General features: G+C 37.7%; 2 protein-coding genes across 2 annotated transcripts; one reads left to right on the forward strand and one right to left on the reverse strand.

The window, feature by feature from the left end:
• Window positions 1-5,170: 5,170 nt before the first annotated feature.
• On the forward strand, window positions 5,171-10,355 carry LOC139742762 (cathepsin J-like). Its single transcript, XM_071653282.1, has 5 exons — window positions 5,171-5,529; window positions 6,351-6,543; window positions 8,003-8,217; window positions 9,170-9,407; window positions 10,090-10,355. Exons 1-5 carry the CDS (start codon window positions 5,266-5,268, stop codon window positions 10,179-10,181), a joined length of 1,002 nt encoding a protein of 333 aa, XP_071509383.1. The 5' UTR covers window positions 5,171-5,265; the 3' UTR covers window positions 10,182-10,355.
• Window positions 10,356-19,080: 8,725 nt separating this feature from the next.
• On the reverse strand, window positions 19,081-26,572 carry LOC139742763 (trypsin-2-like). Its single transcript, XM_071653284.1, has 5 exons — window positions 26,458-26,572; window positions 24,092-24,284; window positions 22,065-22,336; window positions 21,125-21,258; window positions 19,081-19,614 (listed from the first exon to the last, which is right to left on the reverse strand). The coding sequence occupies exons 1-5, from the start codon at window positions 26,507-26,509 to the stop codon at window positions 19,450-19,452; spliced, it is 816 nt and encodes a 271-aa protein (XP_071509385.1). The 5' UTR covers window positions 26,510-26,572; the 3' UTR covers window positions 19,081-19,449.
• Between the last annotated feature and the right edge of the window lie 202 nt (window positions 26,573-26,774).

Here is a 26,774-nt window from a genome sequence, read left to right on the forward strand (position 1 = left end):
GAGAAGGCAGTTTATCAATAAATTCATTCATTTTTTACGTCATGTGGATCGAAATATATTTTTAGATAATTTCCATCGCAGAAATTTAAATAATCTGTTTCGAATGCGTCAAACTGGTCAAATATCTTAACGGAGATTTAACGTTTTTCATCATAAAGCTTGTATTGAGCATTTTGTTTGAGGTTGATGTGGCGAGCTGGTTAAGGCTTGGAATATTGAATAAAGAAATTTCAGTCTGTTGATTAGATTTCTGTAGCAATTGTGTTTCTTGGCGATATGATTTATTTACTTCAAATGAAAATGAGCAATAGGTTTGATTTTAAAATATCTCTGGGTAGAGGTCGCACCCAGTGGAAACGTTGGTGTGAAATGGTTTCCTTTCTAGATTTTTTTTTTTATAACTGCGAATCTGTCGCTAAGATATTTGCTTGCTGAAAATCACGAGTTCACGTTTCATGCTCGAATCATTGCTATATAATTGGTATAGTGATATGAAATCTGCCATTCATTTCTGAATACAGATAAAAGAGCATGTAAGACGTCAGTGCACCGCAAAATGACATCGTACAATGATTTAAAATATCTTCAAAATTTTTATGTCTTTGTTGATTGTGCTCATTCCAGCCCCTTGTGTATTCAGCAACCTCAATGGAAGTATTCAATAGGACGATTCTACTTTAAAGAAACAGTATGGAAATGAGGGGTATTATTTTTTCATGGTCTCGTAGTCTTGCCCCTTCCTCGTGTTTGTGAAATGAGGGCCATCCTGAACTCTGTTCCAGCAAGCAGTTTTTAATCATCTTTTCTATCCCGATAGGGCTGTAGATAGTTTGTTTGCTATGTGTTATGGGGTCTCCCAGAACGGCTGTTCTTGCTGAGAGACAGTGACTGAAATACATGTATAGCAATTACAAAAAGATGGACATCCTATACACACCGGATTAGTTTTAATGAGATTCAGTAAAATCAAAACAGTTCACTGAAAACAGATAACATAGAAAATGAATATACCACAATGCTGAAATAGAAAAAAAAACAATTTTTTAAATTCACCGCCAGTGATGGTTGGTTGATACAGTATGTGTGCAAAGACTGAAATGATGCACAAATACAGGATATAATGCACTGTATGTGTAGGTTTCACTATCATTTTTTAATGATAACAGATTGCAATTAATTGTGCAAACTTTCACGTTCATGACGTATTTTGACCTGTCATTGTAACATGCTTTTATGATGATAATGATGATGATGATGATAATGATGATAACGATGATGATGATGATGATGATGATGAAGATGATAATGGTGGTGATGGTGATGACAATGATTATGACGTTCATGGTTATCATTGTTATTAATTCTATCATTGTTATTATCATTTTAATTGATTTATTATAACTATCGTGTTTACTTGATTCTTGTCATAAAGACACCTGAATTAATTTGTCACGACATTTAATACGTTGTCATGGCATCGAGCTGAAATGTGTATTTATTTCTTGAAAACGTTCACTTTTTAAATTTCAAGTTCCTATCTGTGACATATGACGCTTTACACAAGACTGTAGACGAGGCTGAGAAGACGTGCAATTTTCACCCCTCCACCCACTTACTGAGTTTGATTTCGATATTTATTTCTTGTATAGACCTGTATAATTGTATCTAAGCACCTTCCGTTCGTATTCATATTGATGTCTGTCACGCGCACACCTTCGCACTGTGAGAGACGATCCCTATGCTGTGTTCAACTCAATAATTTGTACTTCTTTCCCCACTTGTTTTGCGGTTTTTTGTTTGATTGTTTGTTGGTTTGTTTGTGTGTGTTTTTTTTTTCATTAACACCAAAAAAGGAAAGCTAGGTAATCTCCACTTTGATACAGTCAAACCTTTCTATGAACACCACTTTGGTGAAACAGAAAAGAAAAACTTCTTCAGGTGGATGCGTCTTTTTTTTTTTAGACAAGTTCATTTAACCCTTACAGGACTATACTGCCTCGAAATGTTGTTGTCGTTTTCTACGGACATTGCGCTGATGGTATTGACATGGTTAACGTGTAAAATGACCTAAAACTAAACATGTGACATTATTAGATACCTGGTGGTCTTTACAGAGAGACGGTCGATAGAACGGGATTGAGTGTATTTTCACTAATCTATACAGTCTGATGTGTCACATGTGGGGCAGAAATATCAGCAGTTAACCAGTTATGCGTATCCCCTCCCCCAATGAGAAAATCAGCATTTCATTCCACCCTGTTATAATGAATGGGTCTCAATCATGTGTAATAGCTTAGTTGCAATATACCTATGAGAGGTACATGCAATCGGGTGTTGGCAATCTAGACGTCAATGAAAAACATGCCTTACGTCATTTGACACGTTTGTGTCGCCTGACACGTTTGTTATCACCTGACATTTCTAGACATATGATAGTCACGTGTGTTCATTTTACTACCATAGACTGTCTCGTGATAAGACGCGATGTTATACATTTCGTTAAGATCATTGTTTGCGTAGACGGTAATCTTGCGCCTTTGCTGAAACCAAACCGAAAATTATTATTGCCTTGCTTTTATTTTCAGCTGTGCGCTATAGGTTCTGACCTGGCGAACGTGTGGATGTATGTGTATATGCACTGCGCTCGTCTCGTCTAATACATCCGGTGAAAAGGAAATTGTAAATACTGAAGGATTCTCTGCAGATGAAACTATGCCTTTTGGGAAGAGAAATTCTTTGTCATATTTCTATAGTTTATGCGAGTTATCTTTATGTAGTTGTCGGTTTTAAAAAAGGAAGAAGAAGAAGAAGATAAGTGCCTGGCCTTAATGTGTGCAATGTTCGTAGTCAAGTTGAAATATGCGTCATGTTTATGTGCATCTTTTGTCAGATAAGAATATCATATTTATCTTATTTTTCATTCTACAACTGCAGCAATTTTCAACGTGTAGTGTATTCCGTGTACAGACAGTTTTTTATCGCAAATTAAGAAATTATGAGAGCTGTATATATATTGTGATAGATTGTATTGGAGGAATGCGGAAGCTTGACGTAAAGTTGATATAATTTTGTCCGTGTGTCGTTACTCTTCACAAATTGCCGGAGTAAAATGTTTGATGAGTTAGCAGGCTATGCAGACGAAAGAATGTGCACAAGCTTTCATACTGCTTTTCATATTGATGACATGTATTTCATTGTAGCTATCACTGCGTAATAAAGTCCATTCTGATATCAGAACAATGTTACATTGTGTTTGTGTTATTTTGCCGTATCACATGCGTTTTATGTCCTTTCAATGCAACCGCATGCTGCCACTTCCGTTTTGAGTGGTGAGTCATTTCTATCTAGTATATCATATTTTACCCATTAAAATATTACTGCTCAAATACCGTATACTATGGAATAGCGATCTTTACTTCTATGAAATGTTGGACGGCTGGCATAAACTGTAGGTTATACGCTCACTGTCCTTGGAGGATTACTGTATGAAACTGCGATTGAAATTCTAGGTGTACGGGTGTGATAAATTTACTCATCTTAGCCTAAAGTGACGATGATGATGATGATGATGATGATGATGACGACGACCACTAATGATGATGACGACGACGATGATGACGATGACGATGACGACGACGACGATAATGACGATGATGATTATGATAATTTGAATTCCTAAATTAATGATTATGATGATACATGTATAGTAGGCCTAATAATAAAGGCCTCCATCACCACCCTCAAAATCCTCGCCACTGTCACCATCACCATTATCTTCACTGTCATCACCATTAATATAATTGGGCGGAAAAAGTCAATTTAGTTGGTCTGTAGTGCCTTCGTGAAACATCCTTCTGAAGCCCAGGATGGAGCTGCCAATGTCCAACATTAAAGGCATAACTTACCATTTGCAGATGAAACAAAAACCATGCATTAGTGCTTCAAAATAGTTCTAAAATGTGAGGTAGGGCTAGAAACAACCACTGTAAAAATTGGTATCCGTATAATCGATGTAAAGTTTTGTTAAGTACACAAAATGTGAACAATAGTTATAATAAAAATGTTTCAAGGCTAAACCGTCTACAGTTACGGTTATTGAGAAAAACACTGATATCTTCTCATATTTCAGGTTTTATTGCGAAAATTTTATATGGTAGGATGTTTTGTGATACAACAGACCTACACATAAGCATCAAATGTGATATCTTGAACATGTTTGAAATCACTGCTCCCAAAGGTAAACTGGACCTTTAAGCACGTAATAACACAAACTAAAAGGCTCTTACATTGCGTTATACATGGGCATCTGAACAACCACGCAGAAAGCCGGGGAGAAAGGGAAATGGAAAACGGATCAAGAGTGCTGACAGTATGTTTCAGTACAACATGAGAAAATAATTATGTGAGTTCATTCGTGTATGCGTCCATGCGAGCGTGTTTTCATCCGCCGTTGTGAAGTAGATGTAAGCGCATGCGATAATTGCGGATTAATGAATTTATAATCATGATAGTACTCTCATATTCTGGCTCACGTTATGAAAATAATGGAGTACTCGTTTGATTTCTGCAAAATAAAAAACAAATATATATATATATATATATATATATATATATATATATAATATGGACAAACTTGTCATTTATCAAAATAACTGAGATGGGAGCGGATATCGAGCGAGGGAATAACAATGAAAACGCGCAAATAGAACGGAAAAAAAGAAAAAAAAAACTATTTGGTTGGATTAGATGACCGACATAACAGAATATGAAGTAGAGACGCATGTGTCTAAATGATATCGTCAACATTAAACATCACTGATAAAATGATAATGATATTGTGTCTTAATGTGTACCTTAATGTCCCATGACTATTTTATGACGTTTAATAGCGTCATAACAGTCACATGTGAAACCAGTCTAAAAAAAAAAGAGTGCATGGCCTATGTGTTACAATTTCAGAGTGTACCTTTGTGCATACAGTTCGAGGGTTTGGCGGTGCTGGCCTTTGCTATTTGTTCAGTGAAGTGTAGCATCTCTTCCGTCTATGTCAATACCAGGCACGCTGTAAATGTCAGGTGACAGATTGCATGTGACTTGCGGTTGGTGTTCTGTCTACTAGTGCGTGGAATATATTCTTTTGAAAGCCTCATTGTCAACCTGGCAGCGCACCACATCAGACATTCTACACAAGATCAATACTCGCATACACGGTGAAATTTGTGCTAGCTGTCATAACGAGTTGGGTTGCACCGTAGTATATACAGGATGGCGAAATTTCTCACATACGTGGTTCTTTTGACCGTGCTCTTCGCTGGGTTGTCGCACGCAGCCGTTGTCGATTCCGCGGTGCTAGACCTGTCCTGGATCGACTGGAAAATCAAGTTCGATAAGCACTACGAGACTGTGCGGGAGGAAGAGGTCGCCCGCGCGACGTGGACGAGGAATCTCGAGTTCGTCGAGGCGCACAACGAACTCTATCGACTGGGACTGAATAGCTTTCGAGTGGGGTTGAATGCAAGGTCGGATCAGGTATCGAACCGAATGCATTTCAAGTTTGCTGTGAAAATATAATATGCATACAAATAAGTATATACATGTATTTCATATGCTGTGATAATAATGTGTACGTAAGTATGTATATAATGATTATGTAGGGCCTATATTCAGTGAGGATGTATTTATGTGTTTGTATGTATGTGTGTAGGACACATGTATTTATGTATGTATGTGTTATATTTGATATATTGTTATAGTGCTTTTATGATATATTCATATATCTCTTTGAATGGAACCTGAAGTTAGGGAGACACTTTGTCATGCTTATTATCTCTACAATCATTAAGGAGACTCAAATTATGTCTCCTTAACGTTTCAAACATGTTATATCCCAAGCTAGATCAAGAGTTTTGTGTACATAATTATATATATATATATATATATATATAGAGAGAGAGAGAGAGAGAGAGAGAGAGAGGGGGGAGAAAGAGGGAGAGAGAGACAGACAGACAGACTGAGAGACAGAGAGAGAGACAGAGAAGGGAGAGGGAAGAGAGAGAGGGAGAGAAGATGAAATGATCGTAAATGTTTTACACAAGAAACGACATCCAGAGTCCTTAGTGTCTATTTGAAATGAAGATTTTTGCGTTTTTCCATTTCTACATGAATCGGGACACTCTATGAATGTGTAATTCTCGACGTAATACTATTGTTCCTAGCTGAAAATATCGATGGTTACGGCAGATAGTAGAGAAAAGAGTGATTTTCAGTTTTGAACATGATTTTGTTCATAAATTTGCTAGTTCTAATATTCAAAATATTTCGCTTTCGTCTCCTAAACTATCCTGAACAAGGAGGCCAATTCTTTTCGACGTCAACCTCTGGTCGAGCTGAAACCTCAGCTTCAATACAAGACGCAATCCCAGCCAATTCGTTCACCGTTCTCATTAGGTTTAGCGCCCTCATTCGACTGGCGAAACTTCGGCAAAGTGAACCCTGTAGTGAATCAAGGGTCGCTTGGTGAATCGCTCGCCTTTGACGTCGCAGGTGAGAAGAAAGATGCACATACAACACATACACTCTCATATTGCTCAGTTATTGCCTGTTTAATGGAGTAATATTATACTGGACATCCCATGCAAGTCATATTTTCCGCAAGAAATCCCAAAGGGACTGTTTAAGTATGTTAGATTGCAATCATTGCAGAAAATGCGATGGGCCGATAGTTTTGTAGCACTTGTGAAATTCACATCATTTTATTCTAGTCTGGTTAGCAGCCAGTCAAATTCTGAAAATACATCGCAGTGTACCTGACGTGACGTCACTGTAGGCAATATAACGATTTTGATCCGCAGTGTTCACGTGATTGCATCCAGATCCTGACCAATCACCGACCAGAGTAACGCTTGTGTACGCATTCGAAGAGTTTGATCGTAAAACAGGTTAAGCGCCATTTTAAAATCTTCTAAGATAAAAACCCAACATCTGATTGAGCAAAATAGAATCTTTCTACAGATGCCTCCTCACTTCAATTGTTGTCAAGTATGTGCGAGTACGTGCGCCCATGATTTTTTTTTTCATCATGGCTACTACCAAAACACTGATCAATTATTCAGTGTTTATTTATTTACGTCGATGTAGGGCAATTTGTCAATCAGTTGCAATGATGCAATGAATACCTTTGACGCTTTAAAGAAAAAAAAAAACGTCCCATAGGCCGATTTTCTATTTCTATTGTCAGGTTTTGCAAATGTCCCAACTTGACATAAAAGAGATCAGTCTCTTCATTTGATATTACCACACAACATAAACAAACTAGCTAGGAAAGAATAAGATCCTTAGACATGTTATTAGTATTATACTGTTTTCGTTTATGTGCTCCGAATATTTTCCTTCTTTATCTTATGACTCACTTGGTGTGTAATCAGCTTTGTACACAGTAATTTTATTCAAACCAGTAAGCGGTAGATGTTGACATGTGTGTTCTATATCTGATTATTCTCACCAATTTTGCCAAAAATGTATTTTTATTTTTCCAAACTTACAAAAATCGTATCAGTCCGAAATGTCATCGGCTTTCGAGAGTTCGTCCATAATTCTTCCTGTAAGTCAATACCTTTATAGAGGAAGGAATCAATATTCAATTCAATTCAATTCAATTCATTAATTCAATATTTCAATAATTCAATAATTTACAGTCTGATTTCTAAGGCAGAAAATTATCCGATGATATTCTCCTAGCGAGTTCAACATCGTTACACCCGTAGTAGCAGCAACGACAACATCAGTTAATAATGATATCAAGCAACGATATTTTTGTATAGTAATGATAATTATAATTTATTGCCATCATTATTTTCATCATCAATGTCATTATCATAATCATTCTTACTCTCATGATTATTGCTATCATCATTGTCGTTATCATTATCATTATCTCGAAATACCAACAAAATTATTAGTAATACCGAAGAACTATGTCATTATCTGTTTTTCACCAATACAGATGCCGTCGCCAGCTTTTCGGCCATCAATGAGGGAACCGAACTATCCGAGCTATCAGCTCAAGAAGTTGTGGACTGCTGCCTACCGGATCCGATCTACGGCGCCCAGGTATTCACATGTATCAAGAACAACGGCGGGCTGTGTGCGAACAACACCTACCACACCGGGACAGGCGTCAAACCCTGCAATAACGACTCGTGCAAGGCAGCAGCATCGGTAAAATAGCATTTACTATTTTCCTCACTCTTATAACATCCACAAACAACAAAACCGTCAGACCATACGCTGAAACGGGAAGGGAGGGGAGAGGCGGGGGCGGGGGCTGGGGCTGGGCAGATAAGATGCGGTTGCCCTTCCTCACCGCTAAGATATTTTCAGAGTATGGTTTTTCGAATTTAACAAATACTGTACAGGCCTACACATTCAGAGAACAAAGATCAGAAATATGGAGAGATGTTTTATTTAGTAACATTATACACCATTCTGTCACCACACCAAGATTTAGTTTGGTCAGGGTAATCAGGCCCTAAGAAGTAAACGATGTTAAAAGTATGGGCGTGGCCAATTCTCTGGCTTTTGGATACAATCATGTGCATAAAGGAAACTCATTTTTGTTATTTTGGGTGTTCTTTTCTTTTCTTCAAGTTTGTTTTGGGCTTTTTCCGTTTTGTTGTTGTTAGGGTTTTTTCAGCCGTGTCTGCTCATGAACAGTTTAAGCAAATTTGGTCTGTTTATTCTAATGTCTCATACAGCAAAGCTTCCATCAGGGTGGATTCTAGTCTCAGCTGGCCATCACTTTTACTATCAACTATTCTGGTGAATTACTTTGGCAGCAACACAGTCTTTGTAGCAAGAAAATCTACTTGTCTTTAACTTACCACACTGAGAGACATTGCAAATTAGTAGGAATTAAGTCAAGTTTGATCAATTAAAGTTTCTATCAGACCCCACACGACGTCTTAATTTTCTGCTCTACAAACTATAATGGTAGACTTAAATGCATTTTCTCAAATGCTGTCACTTCTAATATTCATCAGAACAGCTGTAGCTTACTTAACGCCTCTAAAAGGACACCAAGGACACTCATTAAAACATATGAGTTTTGAATCATGTACAACATGTTTGATATTACTTGTTACTCCTTTTATTTTCTCGATTTGTCAACTAGCCCAAGCATGGCGGTCGAAATGTCGAGGCAAACAACGAGACGGCACTGGCCGAGGCGGTGTTGATTACACCAGTGGTAGTGGCCGTCGACGCCAGTCACACGTCCTTCCAGCTCTACGAAGGTGGCGTCTACAGCGACCCGTCGTGCTCGAAGACCGTGCTCGACCATGTTCTCCTTGTCGTGGGCTGGGGCACCACACCTAACGGAGTAGAGTACTGGATCTGCAAGAATACATGGGGTAGGCCTATTTATGTCGTAATTCAATTCAGTTCTTTTGGTCATCCATAAGAAATAACGCTATATAATGATCGGTAGATACATAACTTTAGGTAGAGTCGGGAGCATCGTGTTTTACAAGATGGGATGTATAAATAGAATAAGACACAAAAGAATAATCTGGTGGTAACCCCAAGAAAAATGCATAGGTTATAGACAGACACCAAGTAAGGGTAAAGATGTACATATTTCAGAGGTGTAATATCGGGAGAGGTGAAATCATTTGATTTGAGACGCTTTCAGTGTAAAGCAATTGTTTGTTTAAGGTGACTAAAAATGTAGTAAAGTCAGACAAAGAAACTGGAAAAAAAAATCAATAAAAATTGGACAAGCAGAAAGAAAGTCCTGGGAATTACTTTCACAAAATATAAGAAACCAGGCTTCATCGCTTGACTAGTCTCCTATTCAAACTACGTCCAATTTTTTATTTAATTCTCTGTATTTCTGTGTCAACAATTATGTCCTCTTTCTATTAAAAAAATGAAAGAGAAAGAAAGAAAGAAGAAGAAGAAGACTGCGGAAGTTGGAATTGTTCACCGTAAAAAAAAGGCCACTTGGTACTATTAATGTTACGTGATGTATTGATATCACCACGACATACATTTTCTCAAAATAACCTTGAACAATGATTTTGTTCTTTGCAGGAGTAACGTGGGGCGAACAAGGCTATATCAACATCGCACGTAACAAGGACAACATGTGTGGTATCGCTTCGATGCCCATTTTCCCTTACTAATCCCCAAATGGGTACATCCGGGCTTTTTCACAGAAGGGACTACCTCAAGCCATGGAGCTACAACGTTATAAGTCCTTGTTGACCACCAGTGCAGATAAAAGTCTTTCCAAAGCTACAGAAAGACAGATTTAAGATTCTATTGCATTTAACGAAAAAGAATGAAAGAAAAGAAGGTGGTAGCATAATGCTTTTACTGACCGCATTGTGCTTGTTGATTGATAGTGAAATATTTTCCTCTCACCTTGAAATTTTGACGAAATAATAATTGTCGAATATGAAAGTAGATGTTGTCCTACATCATGATTCAAAGCAGTCCTAAGAAAAAGAGATCAGAAAGAGTGTTTGGAACAAAAATGTCTGAATAGACCCTACTTTTATAACACAGCTAGATTTCCTGATAACTTCAAAAGAAAAATGATTGGATTTCCTCTTTGATTTGTTTCTGTCACTCTGTTGACATCCTCTCATTCAAACAGAATCCCTGAGGTATTATCTCCTCAACTGTTGTGCAGCTGATAATTGCTGTGCCAGTGACCTGAAATATATTATATATTATCATATCGTTAATATGGTCATTTATCATTGACCATTATACTCAAATTCCAGTATATAACGTACGTTTTTAGTCATTTGTATAATGTGTGTGCTCCAACTCTTATAGATGTGCTGATTTTTTTATGTTGATAGATTATCTCTTTAGTTGTTTTTAAAGCAATGTAGCTGTCATTCAATCCCTCGCCTTCTACTGAGTGATCCTTATTCGCAAAGCAAAGAATAAGATGTCATGATCATGTATAGCATATATTGAGATTAAAGATGTTTACCATTGTTTGCCAGGGCCAAAAAGTACACGATTGTGTTCGTAACATGCCTCCTATATATCACTGACTGTGAAAAGAAAAAAAAACAACAATACACTGCAGCCGCCACAACAGGTTTTATATGTACCAAACGAACACAATCTGCAAAGCCTCATAAAAGTAAATGTTTCAGAGGTCACAACACCTAAACTTTGTCTTAGTTTCCTATCTTCCTAAATTCTGTGTTCTTGAATCTATGCATTTTTTTTTTGTTATTCCTACTGTAAATGATATTTTACGATTGAATAAAATGAGTACTTGATTAAAAAAACTCATCTGTTTTACGCTTTAAATGGTGTCCTTTGTCGATTTTCTGCGTACGATGAAAATGATCTTTTGCTCGAAACAGCGTTATGCCGAGACATAGCATATTACTTAAAATGTGTCTTTAAATAGGTTCTTAGCATTTGAACACAAATCTTCGCTACATTTCCATTTCGAATATATTCCATAACGCGAAGTCATTTTGCTCTCATTCAGCTCAAGAGTTGCAGTGATTAAGCAAGTGTTGAATTTACACGATAAGCTACAGCTGCCCAGATGTTCACAAAATTATATTTCTGTTGATTTATTTACAGGGGATATCCACTCCCAAAACAAGTTAGTCTGATAAAAATAATAAATTGTTACGAATTCAGTACTGTAGTAAAAATTTGACTGAACTCTGATGAAAAATAAGGAAGTTATAAAATTTTGAAATTTTGCTTATTTCTGCCAAACAGTTCTTGTACAGTGGATATGAATATGCAAATGAGTGAGCTGACCATGTCATAACCGCACAATTTTCCATTGATCGTGTACAAAAATGACGAAAATTCAATGTTTCTGTCATTGAAGTCTAAAACATGATGTTATTCCTGTTGAATAACTTTAGAATAGTGATCAGTTAGATATATCAGGATATGAGCCTCCGGCATATTTGCATTTAAACGAAAAACTTGAAATTTCAAAATTTTATGTACAAAATAAACTGCAATTTGTGAGGGTATAACATGCTCACTTTGCCATTTGCATATTCACATTGACCGTTCAAGAACTGTTTCCTGAAAAATTAGCGAAAATTAAAAATGTCATAACTTCCTTATTTTTCGACCGATTTCAATCAAAATTTTACTGTTGAACTCGTAATATTTTACTCTTTCATATCAGACTAACTTACATTTGGACTGGATTTCCCCTTTAAGAACCAATTATGATTTGGACAGCATAATGAATCCTCACCTGCTTATCATTACAATTGCTGATGCTGCAATAACACATACAGAAGTGAAATTTTGTCAACTTTTGATGTTCCACAGCTTCATCAGTTTTGTTTGAATGAAATAGCTGTTCATAGTGTCGAGTGATGTTATAATCAGTTGCCGACTAGTCCCTACATTGCAAATATTTCCCTATCGTCGAAAGGTGGCGCACCCTTCGGGCGGTTTCAACGATTGCACGAGGGGTCAAAGGTTAGCGGTTCCCTGAAGGAAGAATGGATGGGAGATAAAGGAGACACACTCTGTTATTCCTTGTGATTTATCAGAGCGTTTGTAGATTTGTTGGAAGCAGGAAACTAGCAAAGATCATTCGTACTTGTGTGTTTTGGACAGAAGCGGATGAGGATTTGATAAACAATTAAAAAAGAAAAGCAGTGGAAATCTTGTTTATGCATTTCATCAATTCAAGGTGACATTCAACGACAAAAACATGTCACTTTGTCATGTTTGCAATGGACAAACGTTGCGTGAAATGTGAGTGACTATCGAGCTTTCGATGTAGCGACAAACTCTGAGAATTTTTGTGGCTGCGATTAAGACCTATAGTATCACAGATCATTCACTTCGAGGAAATGACGTGCATAGCTAGCAAAGTAATTCTTGCCTTCACCCTCTGTATGCGACATTCCTGTCCATGCACAAATGTGTGTAAGATTTTTGCACATTTGACTCATTGGCGCAGAAAAGGTTAATTGTTTTGTTGGCTTATCATCGACAATAATGTACGGTTAAACACATTCCCACACATCTGTACAAAATAAATCTTCCAAGGATGGTAATTCAAAACGCATTTTGTAATGCTTATCTTATGCTTGTCTTATTTCCGATTTGGCATGTTGGAGGCGTTGAAGCGGCACGAGTGCAGATGAAACAATATTGTGTTGACGAGAGGATTAACGTTTTGTTAATGGAAGTATAATAGATGAGATCCCTCAAAGAGCTTTCTAGCTCTGTGATGAGGTTCTATCATCAAAAGTTGAAATAGAAGAAAATTGTTATGTATAGGAAAAACACGCATATTCTCCGCCTCTAATATATTTAAATCGAAGAAGGATACAGCTCGAAGCAAAGTTCCATACGGTTATGACGTTTAACAGCAAAGAAAAAAAAATCGGAGATGCTTGGTGCAACGTGGCAAGATAAAGTTTTGTGACCTTTATCCATCAACTACTGAGTGTGACGCGTGTTTGTACAGTCACAGCCGCTTGATCGGGACTCGGACGACGGAATCAACACTTTAATATCAGCACAAGATCACAGCAACATTTCCAACTTGTGTTGAATTTACATAGAACAAGAGAGCAATAGAACGGAACTTTATTTTCACCTATACTATTCGAACAACACTAGACACTTTGCACAGAATTCTTTTAACTGAGGGGAGAAAATTCAAATGAAATATAAAAATCCTAAGTCAATAAACGAGGCGGTTATATTGCTGTAACATGCAAGTTGAGGCAGTGTATAGCATATCATATTTTGCGACGCCACTTTTGACTCGTCATCAGTCCACAGTCCAACTGAAGTAAAGATACACATCGGTAGATAAACCCCTGGGCCCGTATTCTGCTAAAAACTTAGACCCGAGTTTAAACCCACGCCTGGGTCTAAAGTGGGTTTTGGGGGTTTAAACCTGAGTTTAAACCACCAGTTTAGACCCAGGTTTAAACCCAGGTTTAATTTGTATTCTACTAAGTCCAGCTGTGGTCTAAATTGGGTTTAAATTAAACCTACCCTGGAGGAGGTTTATTTCGAGTTTAAATCGAGTCTAACGATGACTGGTAAGGGTACCAGCACACGGATCAATGCCAATGGCACAATACGAGTGGCTGGCTGGATACAGCAGCTAGCTTGCCGGCCACACGCGAGTACACACGAGATACGCCTACCTCGTACTACATACTAGATCTAGGCCTATAGTTTGTAGCAATTTGTACACTTAGAAGAGACTCGAGATCTAAATGGTAGCAATACTACTACCTAGTACTACCTGTACTAATACGTTAGTCTAGATAAGCTTTACGATGAAAATAACCTGAAGACTAGACCAAGAACTCAATGTAGGACTAGAGGGTAGAGCCTGAGGTCGATTTGGCATAGAACCTAGTTTCTAACTGTTAGATCGAGAACCTAGATCGATCGTAGGACTAACGTTAGGACTAGTTAGTAGGAGTAGGGTCCTACTAACGTTAGTAGAACCTATTCGAATAGCTAGAGTACATTATTGTAACGTTAGGACTAACGTTAGATCTATTAAAAGTTAGGTTAGTGTGGTACGGTAGGTAAAATCTAACGTTACTTCTAATATCGAGACAGGGTTGATAGTAGATCTAGATCTATTTCTAAATTTTAGAATGGTTTCCATTTTTATTAACTGACAATCTTAAGAGAAAAGCTTTTATTCAATTTCCTACCTCAAAGTCCTGGTTTGATCAATTGCCAGTCCATTCCGAATTCACGATTCAATCGACATAAAAAGCCATGTCCCATCCAGCGCACACAGCAACCGTGCCGCCGGCCGGAGTGGCGCGATGGATCTGCTGGTACTGAGCATTCAAAGCTAGCTAGCCAAAAATATGATAGCGCTACGCTATTAGACGCTTACCATGTATCCTGTACATGATGTGCGTCGCACACGTACACAAACTGTACAGTATAATCACAGTGCTTCACGAGTCGTCGCAAGCAAAAATACACCATGCCCTTATTCGACATAAATACCCGTAAAAACTATTCAAAATCCAAGAAAGTCACGCTCATGTGGCTGATACACTGCCAATAATAAATTTAAGTGGATTTGTGGAGAGAAAAGTACTCAGAGAGGGAGAATTTCTTCTTCCATAGAGGGTACCATGGTGGCTTGACCCAAGACTATTTCGGGTTTAATTTAAACCCGAAATAGACTTGGGTTTAACTAAACCTCGCTAGCAGAATACAAAATTAAACCTCGGGTCTAGCTAAACCATAGGTGAGTCTAAAATGGGTTTAAACCTTGGTCTACAGTAGAATACTGGGGCTGTAGTCTATACCCTTGATGATAGCAAGCTCGAAAAAATAAGCCGTGGATGAGAAAAACAATCGTTGTCACAATTATCAGTCACGTACCTTGTGTGCACAGGTGTACTTTCTCCCACAAGAACATGGACTTACTAGTGTGATGATGTAACTTCGACTCCTTGAACGTCAAAGTCACCTTGAAAATAACATATTTGTCATCACTATTATGATGTCTGTAAGCTGGTTGTAATATCATCTGATAATCATGCCCAAGGAAAAGCCACTCATCAATATGCACTGAACTGAATTCAATCATCAATGCATATTTGAATCTCTTCAAGGAGCGCATGGCCCATGGGAGTGCTGTAGGGCCAGGCCGACTCGTTTTATGACATTCAGCTTCATGGGAACGCTCGAACCTGGCTTTTCAAAAATCCCTTACTTATTTTCTAAAATACAACGTTAATCACTGTTCATAGATGTCGTTTTGTCTTCCTTCTGCTATTAAACACGTCTTTTTCTTAATTTCAGGTTGAAAGAGCACATCTCTGGTGCTTTAATCTCCAGACATGTATGAATTTTAGTTTTAAGCAGTTTAAGGCTACGCATCATTCAGAATGCAACATTTCCTTTACTTAAACGTAAATCACCAATCATTGATTGCATATTTTGGAGGAGATTGTCTGTTCGAAACGGGTTAATAAATGCTGGAATCGCATCGTTTGCATCCTTTTTATGTGTTAAATTATAATTATAACACTATATCTCATATTTTACATTTTCTACTGACACACTGTAATATATCACTCTCAATATTCGAGTAAACAAAATTATCAGTGTGTAAATGCAAGGAGGTTCAAGACATGAAGTCAGAATAGCAGTATTTCGTTTGAGCCCACACATGTGTGATGCCGCCACTAAAATATGTTTGAAGTGGTGATGTATGTGCCAAAAGTGGATCTGTCCCATAGATAGGTAGACAACGTATTCATGTCTCAGTGCGTAATGACTGTATAGCTACTCTCTAAAGAAGATGCGTCTTTGTGACGATAATTACTTCTCGATGTTCCTACTTCACAATATCAAGAACGAGCGGTGCATAATATGAAGGATCGGGGATGCGCCGAAAGATTCATGAAATGAAAATCCAAATGACTCGACTGTACATGTCTGGACACCTATCCGACACGTTAATTTACAAAGATTCATTCATGTCTATATATAACAGACATGAATGATATATGCAATGTAGCATTAACAGTTTAATAATCTCTCATAAAGCCTTTAAAAAAGACAAAGCGTCAACTTTAACTTCAAGTGACATAGTAAATAACGAAACAAAGTTGATTAAATGGACAGAATTTTCTTTTTTCATTCTTTAGATTTAGGAATTCAAGAGTTCTTGAGACAAATGAAAAAAAATATTGCTTTTAATTTCCCTAATTTGAAATAACAATTAGAATTTCTACTTTCTTTTTTCTATTGCTCCTTCGTAATGTCATTGGAATTTGTGTTTTACAGAAGATTCTTCACTCTCCTCCATTAGTTTTAGAATTTCTTAATTTTTGTGCTGCAAAGATAGAGATCATAAGTTTATTTTCGCCTATCAATTCATGTCACTTATTGTGATAAATTTGTAATTTGTTCTTGTTGTTATATGGAAGAGCACTTTATGCGCATGAATGACAATTTATTCATTTTTGCAATATTTACCTCTGTGTCTTGGAAAAGAGAAATGAAGGTATGAAGAGTTTGTTCGCAAAAACCGATAAGTCCATATTTGCCAAATGGAGATATTTGCGATTAAAGGTCAAGAAAAGTAAATAGAATAAGACATTTTCTGCTTCTTTTGACCATAACTTCATAAATGTACCTTTATATGTAGTGACCAATATATTATTTAAAAGGTATCATTTTGTACTTAATGACAGAGACCGTACTTCAAAATCTTCAAAAATGGACTTATCGGTTTTTGCGAGCAAACTCTTTGTATTCACCCATGCATGCGCGAAGTTTCTCTTGTCATTGACCTACCAGCTTCAGAGCCATTATTACGTCTAAGGTGACATTTAAAACATTACTTTTTAGCCAAATATTTTATGAGAAATATGAAGTTGAAAAAGTGTTTACTTTCTGTTTTTGCTCAGTGTATGTATATTGATTTGATTTGCTTTGATGTGATTTGATTTGATTGATTTATTCTCTGTCAAGAACGTCTGTATGGCATCATTAAAAATTCCTTTTTTAGTATCATAATAAAACATTGTATGTACATATATGATGCTACACACTGTAGCTAGTGTCTGCAATTTAAACAATTATCATTACACATACATTTTGTGACATGAATTATCACAGAACGGTTGCCTAAAATAACGAAAAACTTGACCCTTTCGCAACCGATGATGCATGATGATAATGCAATGAAAGTAGGGGGAGGGGGTGTCAAGCATGATGCTAGTGGAAAAGACGTATAAGGAAAGAGAGACCTGGCCTTTGTAATAATAAATATGTTTGTGTATATGATTATGTATACTATATACGTTACCAATTATATATATATATATATATATATATATATATATATATATATATATATATATATAAGTAAACGAATCAGTAGAAAAAGAACGCCGTAAAAAATAATAATAAATCCTAGATCTTGAAGATCTTAAAAACGGAGCATAGCTCTCAAATACTGAAAGGCAAGGTCACACTCTTCATCAGTGCCCATGGTGTGACAAAAGATCTTAATCAAACCCGTTTCTGAAACAGACATGAAAACACGTATATATATATATATATATATATATATATATATATATGTATATATATATTATATATATATATATATGTAAACTGGTAACGTATTTTTTGCCACGCCTTCAGGAGTCTTGGAGTGTGTTTGCTTTTTATTTCTTGTTTGTGTGTGTGTGTGTGTGTGTGTGTGTGTGTGTGTGTGTGTGTATGTGTGTGTATGTGTGTGTGCACGCTATTGGATTGGCACCCTTTACTGTACATTCCTTTTCAAGAATTCACTTTATAAAACATGACAGTTCACTGCCAAACGGTGAACATTATCACGTGACGCCAAAGCGACCAATCACAAATCGACCTGTCACGACAATATACCGAACGGACCAACGAGCCAAAACATATTCAAATCAATCAATCTTTCACTCATCACGATTGCGAGGATTCCGTCTGCGGAATAACAAAAGACAAAGACTTCATTGTGTATTACTTGCCTTGTGCTGTTTATTTTGTTTTACAATACCATTAATTCTCTTTGTGATGATTATATGGCTTGGTACATCATATTGCGTTGTATCTATGGGTCAAATCTTTGTCTTTATTTGTCAACATGGAATTGACCAGTAAGAAACGACACACATCAGTTGGACAACCTAGTTGAGTCGCCTTATATAATTCTATGACAGGTGGATTCTATAGTTTGTCAACGAATGCATATACATTGGTACTTGTGTCACTACGCGGAGTTTCTTATGAGGTTCTATTTCGTGTTCATTTCGTAATGGGTTTTAATCTAATGCTATACGTTTACACCATGTTCCCGGCGGCCACGGCAACCTCGTTTGCCCGAAACGTTATTAATGCGCTGTGGGTAGGACTCTGGTGCTAGGTGGTACATTCTCCTTTATTTTCTCACTCCTTATTCTAATTTTGTTACGCGGGTATCCTCGCTCCGGTGAACATGTGTGGCAATCAGACGCCATTCTCACGGCGTCTGGTCAGACTAGTCTACACATATCAAATTTCCCGTAGCGTCCTACTATGGACTTCCTGCAAGTTTTGTTGCGGCCTATTATGTGCCGTCACGTTATGTTGAGTTCACCCCGTGTTACTGCGATCTGCCAAGTTTCTCGTGACTGCTGTGGCCTCTTCTTTTTTCGAACAGTTTAAAAATCTGATACGGCTAGACGGCAAACACTGCCTGTCACGTTTGTCCATCCCGTCCCGTATCCCATCCCCCTCCCCCTCCTCCCCACGTACACTCACATCCATCCCGTTTTATCCCTGGTGGCCTGCAACGGGATAGCCGCCATGGCCGCAGGGAAAATAGCGTAAAATAAGCATACTATAGAGTAAGCTACTGCTCGAACAAGGCGTCAATGTGTCGTCCTTATAGATCTAGTTCCATCTTTTCGTGCTGGTGATCCAGTCGTAGAAATATGCGACGTCTGCGTAGACGCCGTATTTACCAGCATCTGCGCAGCCATCACCCCAGCTGACAACACCTGCCAAGTACCACGTACCGTCGCTCTTTTGGTAAACCAAAGGACCGCCACTGTCTCCCTGTGCCAAACAAAAACACAAACAAAAAGCACAAAAAACAATAACAAAAACAACAACAACAATAATAATAATAACAAATACAAACAATTGAAAAGAAACAAAACAGTCAGAAGTTTATCATTCGTCACGTCGTTTTACGTCTCGCTTTCGGGCAACGAAGATACGTAAATAATACGTTTGTATCATGGTTTGTGTGTGTGTGCGTGTGTGCGTGTGTGCGTGTGTGCGTGTGTGCGTGTGTGTGTGTGTATGTGTGTGTGCTGATACGTGTACTATATTTTTTTTCTTTTCATTTGTTTATCTTGTACGATGAAGCAGAAGGTGTCTTTTTTCAGTTTGATTACGTTGATTGCATAGTTAAATGTTTGTATTTGTTTCACTGTGAAAACTATGGTGACATCAAACGGAATTTTTAAAAAAAATCATAAAAAATTGCTCAACTTCGAATTCTCCCTCTTCCATGCGCCGTTCTCTTCCTATTTTGTTGACGCCACGTACATTGGTATGTATTGCTCTATACGATGCTATATTTCTCTATAAAAAGTTGTGTGTGTGTGTGTGTGTGTGTGTGTGGTGATTTTGATGTTCTCGCTAAAGCCATACTTATAGGCAGGGCTCGACACTAACGGTGGCCCGGGGCCACCAAAAACGCACATCGGGCCACCAAAATTTCAGAAATGAAGACTTTGGTGGCCTGATCGGGCCACCCAAAAAGGACGGATGTTTGCCTTTGGGCCACCAAAAATAAAAGTTAGTGTGGAGCCCTGTTATAGGTATGGCTGGATTCTGCAATATCCTCGTTACTTATAACCATTTAGTCGCAAAGAAATTTTGCTGTTAGGAAAACAAAACAAAAAAAGCAACTCTCATCTTGTAACCGTGAAATATTGTTTATGCATCTGTGAATCTTACCATGATTGTAGAAAGATAAGATGGAACTAATGATAAAAAATACTAAAACATCATCACAAAATCAGAAAGTATTTTACAGAAATCTGCCATAATGGAGGGAAAATGGAAATTAATCCTTTAGAAAGTTGTTGCCATTTTCAAGGATCGGTTATACAATTAGCAATTAAGAACTTTTTGAAAATTCTGTAATTGAAAGAAGCAATTACGTAATGACTAAGAAACTGTTCATTTTTATGAAAGAGAATGTAACACAAGCAATGGATATTAAAACCCATAAATGCGATGAGGTAGCATAAATTCCACAAAATTGTGGTTTCCTGAAACAGATGCAATATTTTGTTCGACTCGGTTTTTTTTGTTTTTTTTTTGTTACGGATTTTGTAAGAAAATGAAAATTAATCTGAAGAAAAAGAATTCCATTCATTTTCTTTCGGTGACAAGTTAAAATGATTGCCTTCAGTGGTCATTGTTTGATATGGGGGGGGGGGGCGATTTGTAGCATCTATGAATCAAATCAAACTTTAAAAAAAAAGAGAGAAAAGCAATTGAATTTCTGTTACCTTGGTATGTCCATTAAGAGATATAATATTGTCCTTACCTGGCACGAATCATACCCCCCTTTCGAGTATCCGGCACACATCATGGTATCATCAATTCCCCAGTATGCGTTCTTGCAGTTTCTTTCCGAGACAATTGGCACGTCGACTTGCTGTAAATAGGGATCATAAGAGGCTACGCGTACGTAGGGAAGGAAAGAAAATAAGATTAGAGAGGTAATGTTGCTGTTTTGTTGCTCTTTCTTCTTTTTATCCTTCCTTTTACTCATTTCCGTACAACCTGTTTTTTTTATTGCTATCATTCTTATCTCTGGCATTGGCAAATGCTGAGGGCATATTTAAATCACTTATGCTACACAAGGAAAGGCAAGGAAAAATTCGCCAAAGTATTTATTTTACGGCCCCCTTATGTGAGGTTACTTTCCAGGGATCAGATCCCAGGAAAACGGGGTCATCCTACTAGACCGACATCCACGAGTCATACAGCCCACGAGTTTGATATTGAAAACAGGTCCATGAGTCATATGGCTCACGAGTCACACAGCCCATGAGTTCGGCACCAGGCAAATTAAGCCCATGAGTTCAACACTGTTACAGGTACATAAAAACAGCCTACGAGTTCGACAGATACAACACCGGGCTTAATGTGTCAGTCTTGTGGGCCTTGTTAGCTTAGTGTCGAACTCATGGCCTGTATGGCTCGTGAGCTGTATAACTCATGGGCTGCATGACTTGTTAGCTGTATGACTCGTGGGCTGTATGACTCGTGGGCTGTATGACTCGTGGGTGTCGGTCTCGTGACGTGCACCCAGGAAGACTGCTCTTGGCACCCAGGTCCACTCTTTGACTATACCGTTGCCATGGTTGCCGTATATCTTCTTTCTCACAGCAGTTGTTAAGTATTTTGTCATGAAGCAACACCAGCACTTGATTTATCCTCTTTTTTTCTTCACTTTGTGATAAATTAATTTCAGATCGTACCTTCCTGGTCTCCCCAGCCTGTTACCCAGGCAACGGTGCCGGCACTTGGACGAGTTTGCGCCAAGCAAGCCGGTGAGACTCCCTTACACCAATCTACCGGCTCGCGGAGCTTGATGAGAGCGACGTCATTGCTATTGCTCAGGGATCCGTACCCTTCGTGAAGAATGATTTTCGATGCCGAGAATTTTTGATAGTACGATCCGTAGTAGTCGTTGACGTGGTGAGCACCCAGTACGAACTCGTAGTCGCTCAGATCAGGATCACCAATAGCGCTGTTTGGTAATTAAGGCATCACTCTTTTAGAGAGACGGAGAATTTTCCTTTCTTGACTCTATCATGAGATTTTAGCCTGATCTGATTTCATTTCATCTGGGGTGGCATACGTGACAAAGTTAGCTTGCTTTGACGCGCTCATAAAATTAGAAAATACAGTTCATCTTGCATCTGCCATAACGGCATTTATTTGTCTGTATTGTAGTATCATTATGGTGAGTAGATACAGGAGTCAGTTGCCGACATTCATACAGGGACACACAGCACCACTCATAGGGGCAATGCATACAAGATTTTTTTTTTTTTTTTTTTTTTTTTTGGGGGGGGGGGGGGTATTGCTATTGTGATTTCCATTTCCCATCTGGCAGAATAGCTGTATAGCCACATTCCACTGCACTAGCTGGTCTTTCACTGGCCCAGTCGTAATACTTATGTAGGCCCTACTTGGGGCGGACCACTTTACCGGGTTATGGTTATAAAAGCACCTTGCTCTTCATGGGACAGTGAAAATGCATGGTGGCTTGTGTTAATTCAACATGATAAACTGACATCAGTTATGTGGCCAAATGGACATCTAAATATTAAGTGACTCATATTTCATATGTTTCTATTATTCTTCTTCAGATTACGTATACGCAAACACAAAAATGATTACCTCGTAGTTAAGTATGGAGCGCCAAGTGTCGCATAGTCTCCTTCGTGACGAAATTGGTTTTTCGTCGACAAGTGACAACGGCAATTTTGTCGACAAAATAGCAATGTCGTCACGAAATTGTCATTTTATGACGAAAGAGATTATGCGACACCTGGTGCCCCATACCTAACTACGAGTTTATCCTCGAAGTAGGGATGGTACAGTACTGGTGGAGATGAGAATTGGGCTTTTAACTTTTTGCGAGATACCAAGAAAACACTTATGATATAGTACAGAACATACCATTTTAAAAGGAATTCAAAGTTTATTTGATGAAAATCGGGTTTAGAATGACTGAAACATCCAGAAACAAAATAAAACAAAGTGCGTAATTAAGTGTGGGTCCCACATTTTATTAGAATTGCCCTTTTTTGGATATCTCAGCCATTTCAAAACCAATTTTCATCAAATAAACGTTGAATTCCTCATAGAATTACATGGTCTTTCATATTTCATAAGAGGTTTCTTATTATCTCACCAAAAAATGTTAGAAACCTGAAATTAAGTCTCAACCAAAACTATACAGTCCCTTTGAGGATCACGATCTGAACGAAACTATGTCCATGACATCATCTGTCAATTATCACTTAAGGACTAAAATTCATTTTGGCTAGCAAAGGACATTGGAATGCACTTTTCCCTACTGACAATCATATCTCGCATGTTTCCATGTTGATAATATGATTAACAAAAAATTTCAAGGAGACATGAAAGTTATACTTAGTCCAGACGAATCTAGAGCAAGGTGCATTCCAAATTAGTACTTTATATGCGACTGACAGATGATAACACTGACAAAATCTTGATTTGGAAGGTTTATTGTGGACGTATCCAAGTAATCTGAAGAAGAATAGTAGAAAATTTATACATGATAATTATATGACATAATAATTATGATCACTTAAATATTGTTATTGCTAAATAAGTGGTGATCAGGGTATTATGAATCAATACAAGTCAACACCAATTTACATTGAAAAGTCCCTTTAAATGCGATGAGCAAGGAGTATATAGCATGTATAGTGTTTCTTCGTATGGAGCATTAGATAGTCGAACTTACGTATGGAAGCAATGGGCAGCCGACAAGACCCACTGACTGTCGATGAGGGTTCCACCGCACCACTGACCACCGAAGGATATCTTACGGACTTGTACCTGCCACGGCCAACTATTCCGATTTGCCTCATATCCCCCGACGATTGTAGCCGACACCGTTGAGGGAGGGATTGCAGGTTCGCCGCAGGCTGGATCTCCTGGGTAGCGTGAAACGAACTTTATGTATGAGGTGCCAAATGTAGCATGGCCTATTTCGTAACGAAATGACTGATTTCGTAATCCGATATGCCATGTGACACTTGGCGCCCCATACCAAACTACGGTCATTGCCCACGGTTTAAACCATGTACATAGATTGTACCACATTCATGAATTCGGACCTATTAGATTGATATTTTGTTATTCTTCACTTGTCAATAACATGATATCTCGTTTTGTTCATCAAATTTATCTATATTTTTTACATTATTATTACAATTTGTATTATGTTACATTACTAAATTTATATTTTCTTCGGAGTTGTATTTGAAAGACCTATACCATTTTGTTGGTAATTGAAGAGGGGGTGTCCCCTCGCAAATTGGTCACGGAGTGTCATTTGAACAGTTTACTCTGAGACACAATAGAGATCATACAAGGCTTGTTTTACTCGGCCACCGTCTTCAAAAGGCCAGTGGTTGGTGAAAGATCTTCACAAGTCGTTAGCTGGTTACCATTTTAAACAAACAATGAACAATCAAATAAACAATAAAATAAGGTAAAATCCTTAGAAATCAGTCATATCATTTTTACCCTCCTTTCCCAACCAGAAATTTTGGAAATGCAATTTAATCGCTAAACGGTTTTCGATGTTGCAACAAGAATATCTACCAAATCAAAGCCGCTGTCGCCAACCGAGAAAACTTTACTTACGCCTATTGTTGAGGAAAAAATACTTTAAAGGACAAGTTCACCTTCATAAACATAAGGATTGAGAGAATGTAGCAATATTAGTAGAACACATCATTGAAAGTTTGAGGAAAATTGGACAATCCGTTCAAAAGTTGTGAATTTTTGAAGTTTTTGTGCAGTAACCGCTGGATGAGAAGACTACTGCAGTGTGTGAATAACTTAGATGTCACATGCGTACAACAATATAAGGAAAATATAAAGAGAATTTCACAAAATTTCATCTTTTGCAAAAAGTTCACATTCCCCCGACTCGTTACTGACAAATGTTATGGGTAATATTATTCCCCCTGCCTTTAGAAAGAGGCAAGTCCATTGCTCTTTTATTATGCGAAAAAAAGTGAAAATATGTTGAATTCTCTTTACTTTTTCTTTATACTGTTGTACGCATATGACTCACAAGCTGTAGTAGTCTCCTCATCCAGCGGTTCCAACTCAAAAATTTAAAAAAATCATAACTTTTGCATCGATTGTCCAATTTTCCTCAAACTTTCACTGATGTGTTCTACTTATATTGTTGCATTCTCTCAATCCTTATGTTTATGAAGGTGAACTTGTCCTTTAATAGCACGATACTATTTAACAGCTCTATAGAAACCAACTACACCCCGTGACAATGAACACTTTTGCAACGAAATTTCATTACAACTGAGTAAAATCCAGGTGTCAAAATTATTACAATTAAAACCTTTGCTAACATTTGCAGATTTAAAAAAAAAACAGCTTCAGTGCTTTATAATTGTTTTAAAATGTGAGTTAGGGATAAGAATAACCAACATAAAAATGTTCATCAGTATAATCAGAAGAAGATTAGAGAAGATTAGGGACATCTACTTATATTTGCGGTTTTACAACGAAATTGTTGTACCGAAGGGTATTTTTTGATACAAGTGAATTACATGCATCAAATGTGATAACTCCTAAACATTTTAAGCACTGCTCCCAATGTTAAATGTTGGTTTTTGTCTATGGTTCAAAATTCCCTTTGGTCACAACAACATTTTCATAACGAAAGAAGGCCGCCGGTCCCGAGGATTTAGATAAAAGGGAAGTCGCCTATACTGACGACAGGCTGGCAGAGTTTGTGGAAAATTCGGCGGCCCTTAAATTTTCGGCGTGCGTATGACACTATTACTGTATTTGAAAAGAACAATGGTGATGACTGTCTTCAACCAGAGTTTGCATCAAACGTAAAACAGAATGTAAAAAGTTGATTATAGACAAACTAAGAAAAAGAGAAAGGCAAATATTACAAATGGGAAGATTAACTGACCTCAATCCAAAGACCAATCGTGCAAAGAATTAGCAACAACTGATAAATTAAACATTGCACAAAAGTAAATCCAGGGTTTCACAGCACTTATAAGTACACTATCTACAACAAGAGCACGATGAAAAATTTTCACAACAAAAGTCGCAAACCTAGAGCAGCTGCGTATGCGATAAGGCTTAGAAGAACAGCAAACTGGAACATCTTCTCTTCGTTTTTTCTTTCCCGACGTTTCGCGATCTTGTCTTCCCGAAAGAGAGCAGCAAGAAGAATAACTTTCCTGCCGACTTCTGTTACATTTTATGAGTGAATTGCGGACGTTTCTTCTTCGGTAAAGACGATGGTGCGCGTCTTTGGTAAAATTGCTGACGTCTGTGGTATGCAAAACAAACGTTGATTGGTTGCCACTTCATGCATATTCATATCCCTTTTGTTATCAGTCTCCGCCTGTCTGAGGATGGCTCTGCAC

This window comes from Diadema antillarum, unplaced genomic scaffold (genome assembly GCF_040938485.1).
Source record: "Diadema antillarum isolate AM-2024a unplaced genomic scaffold, OU_Dant_1.0 seq00001018_RagTag, whole genome shotgun sequence".
NCBI classification, from domain to species: domain Eukaryota; kingdom Metazoa; phylum Echinodermata; class Echinoidea; order Diadematoida; family Diadematidae; genus Diadema; species Diadema antillarum.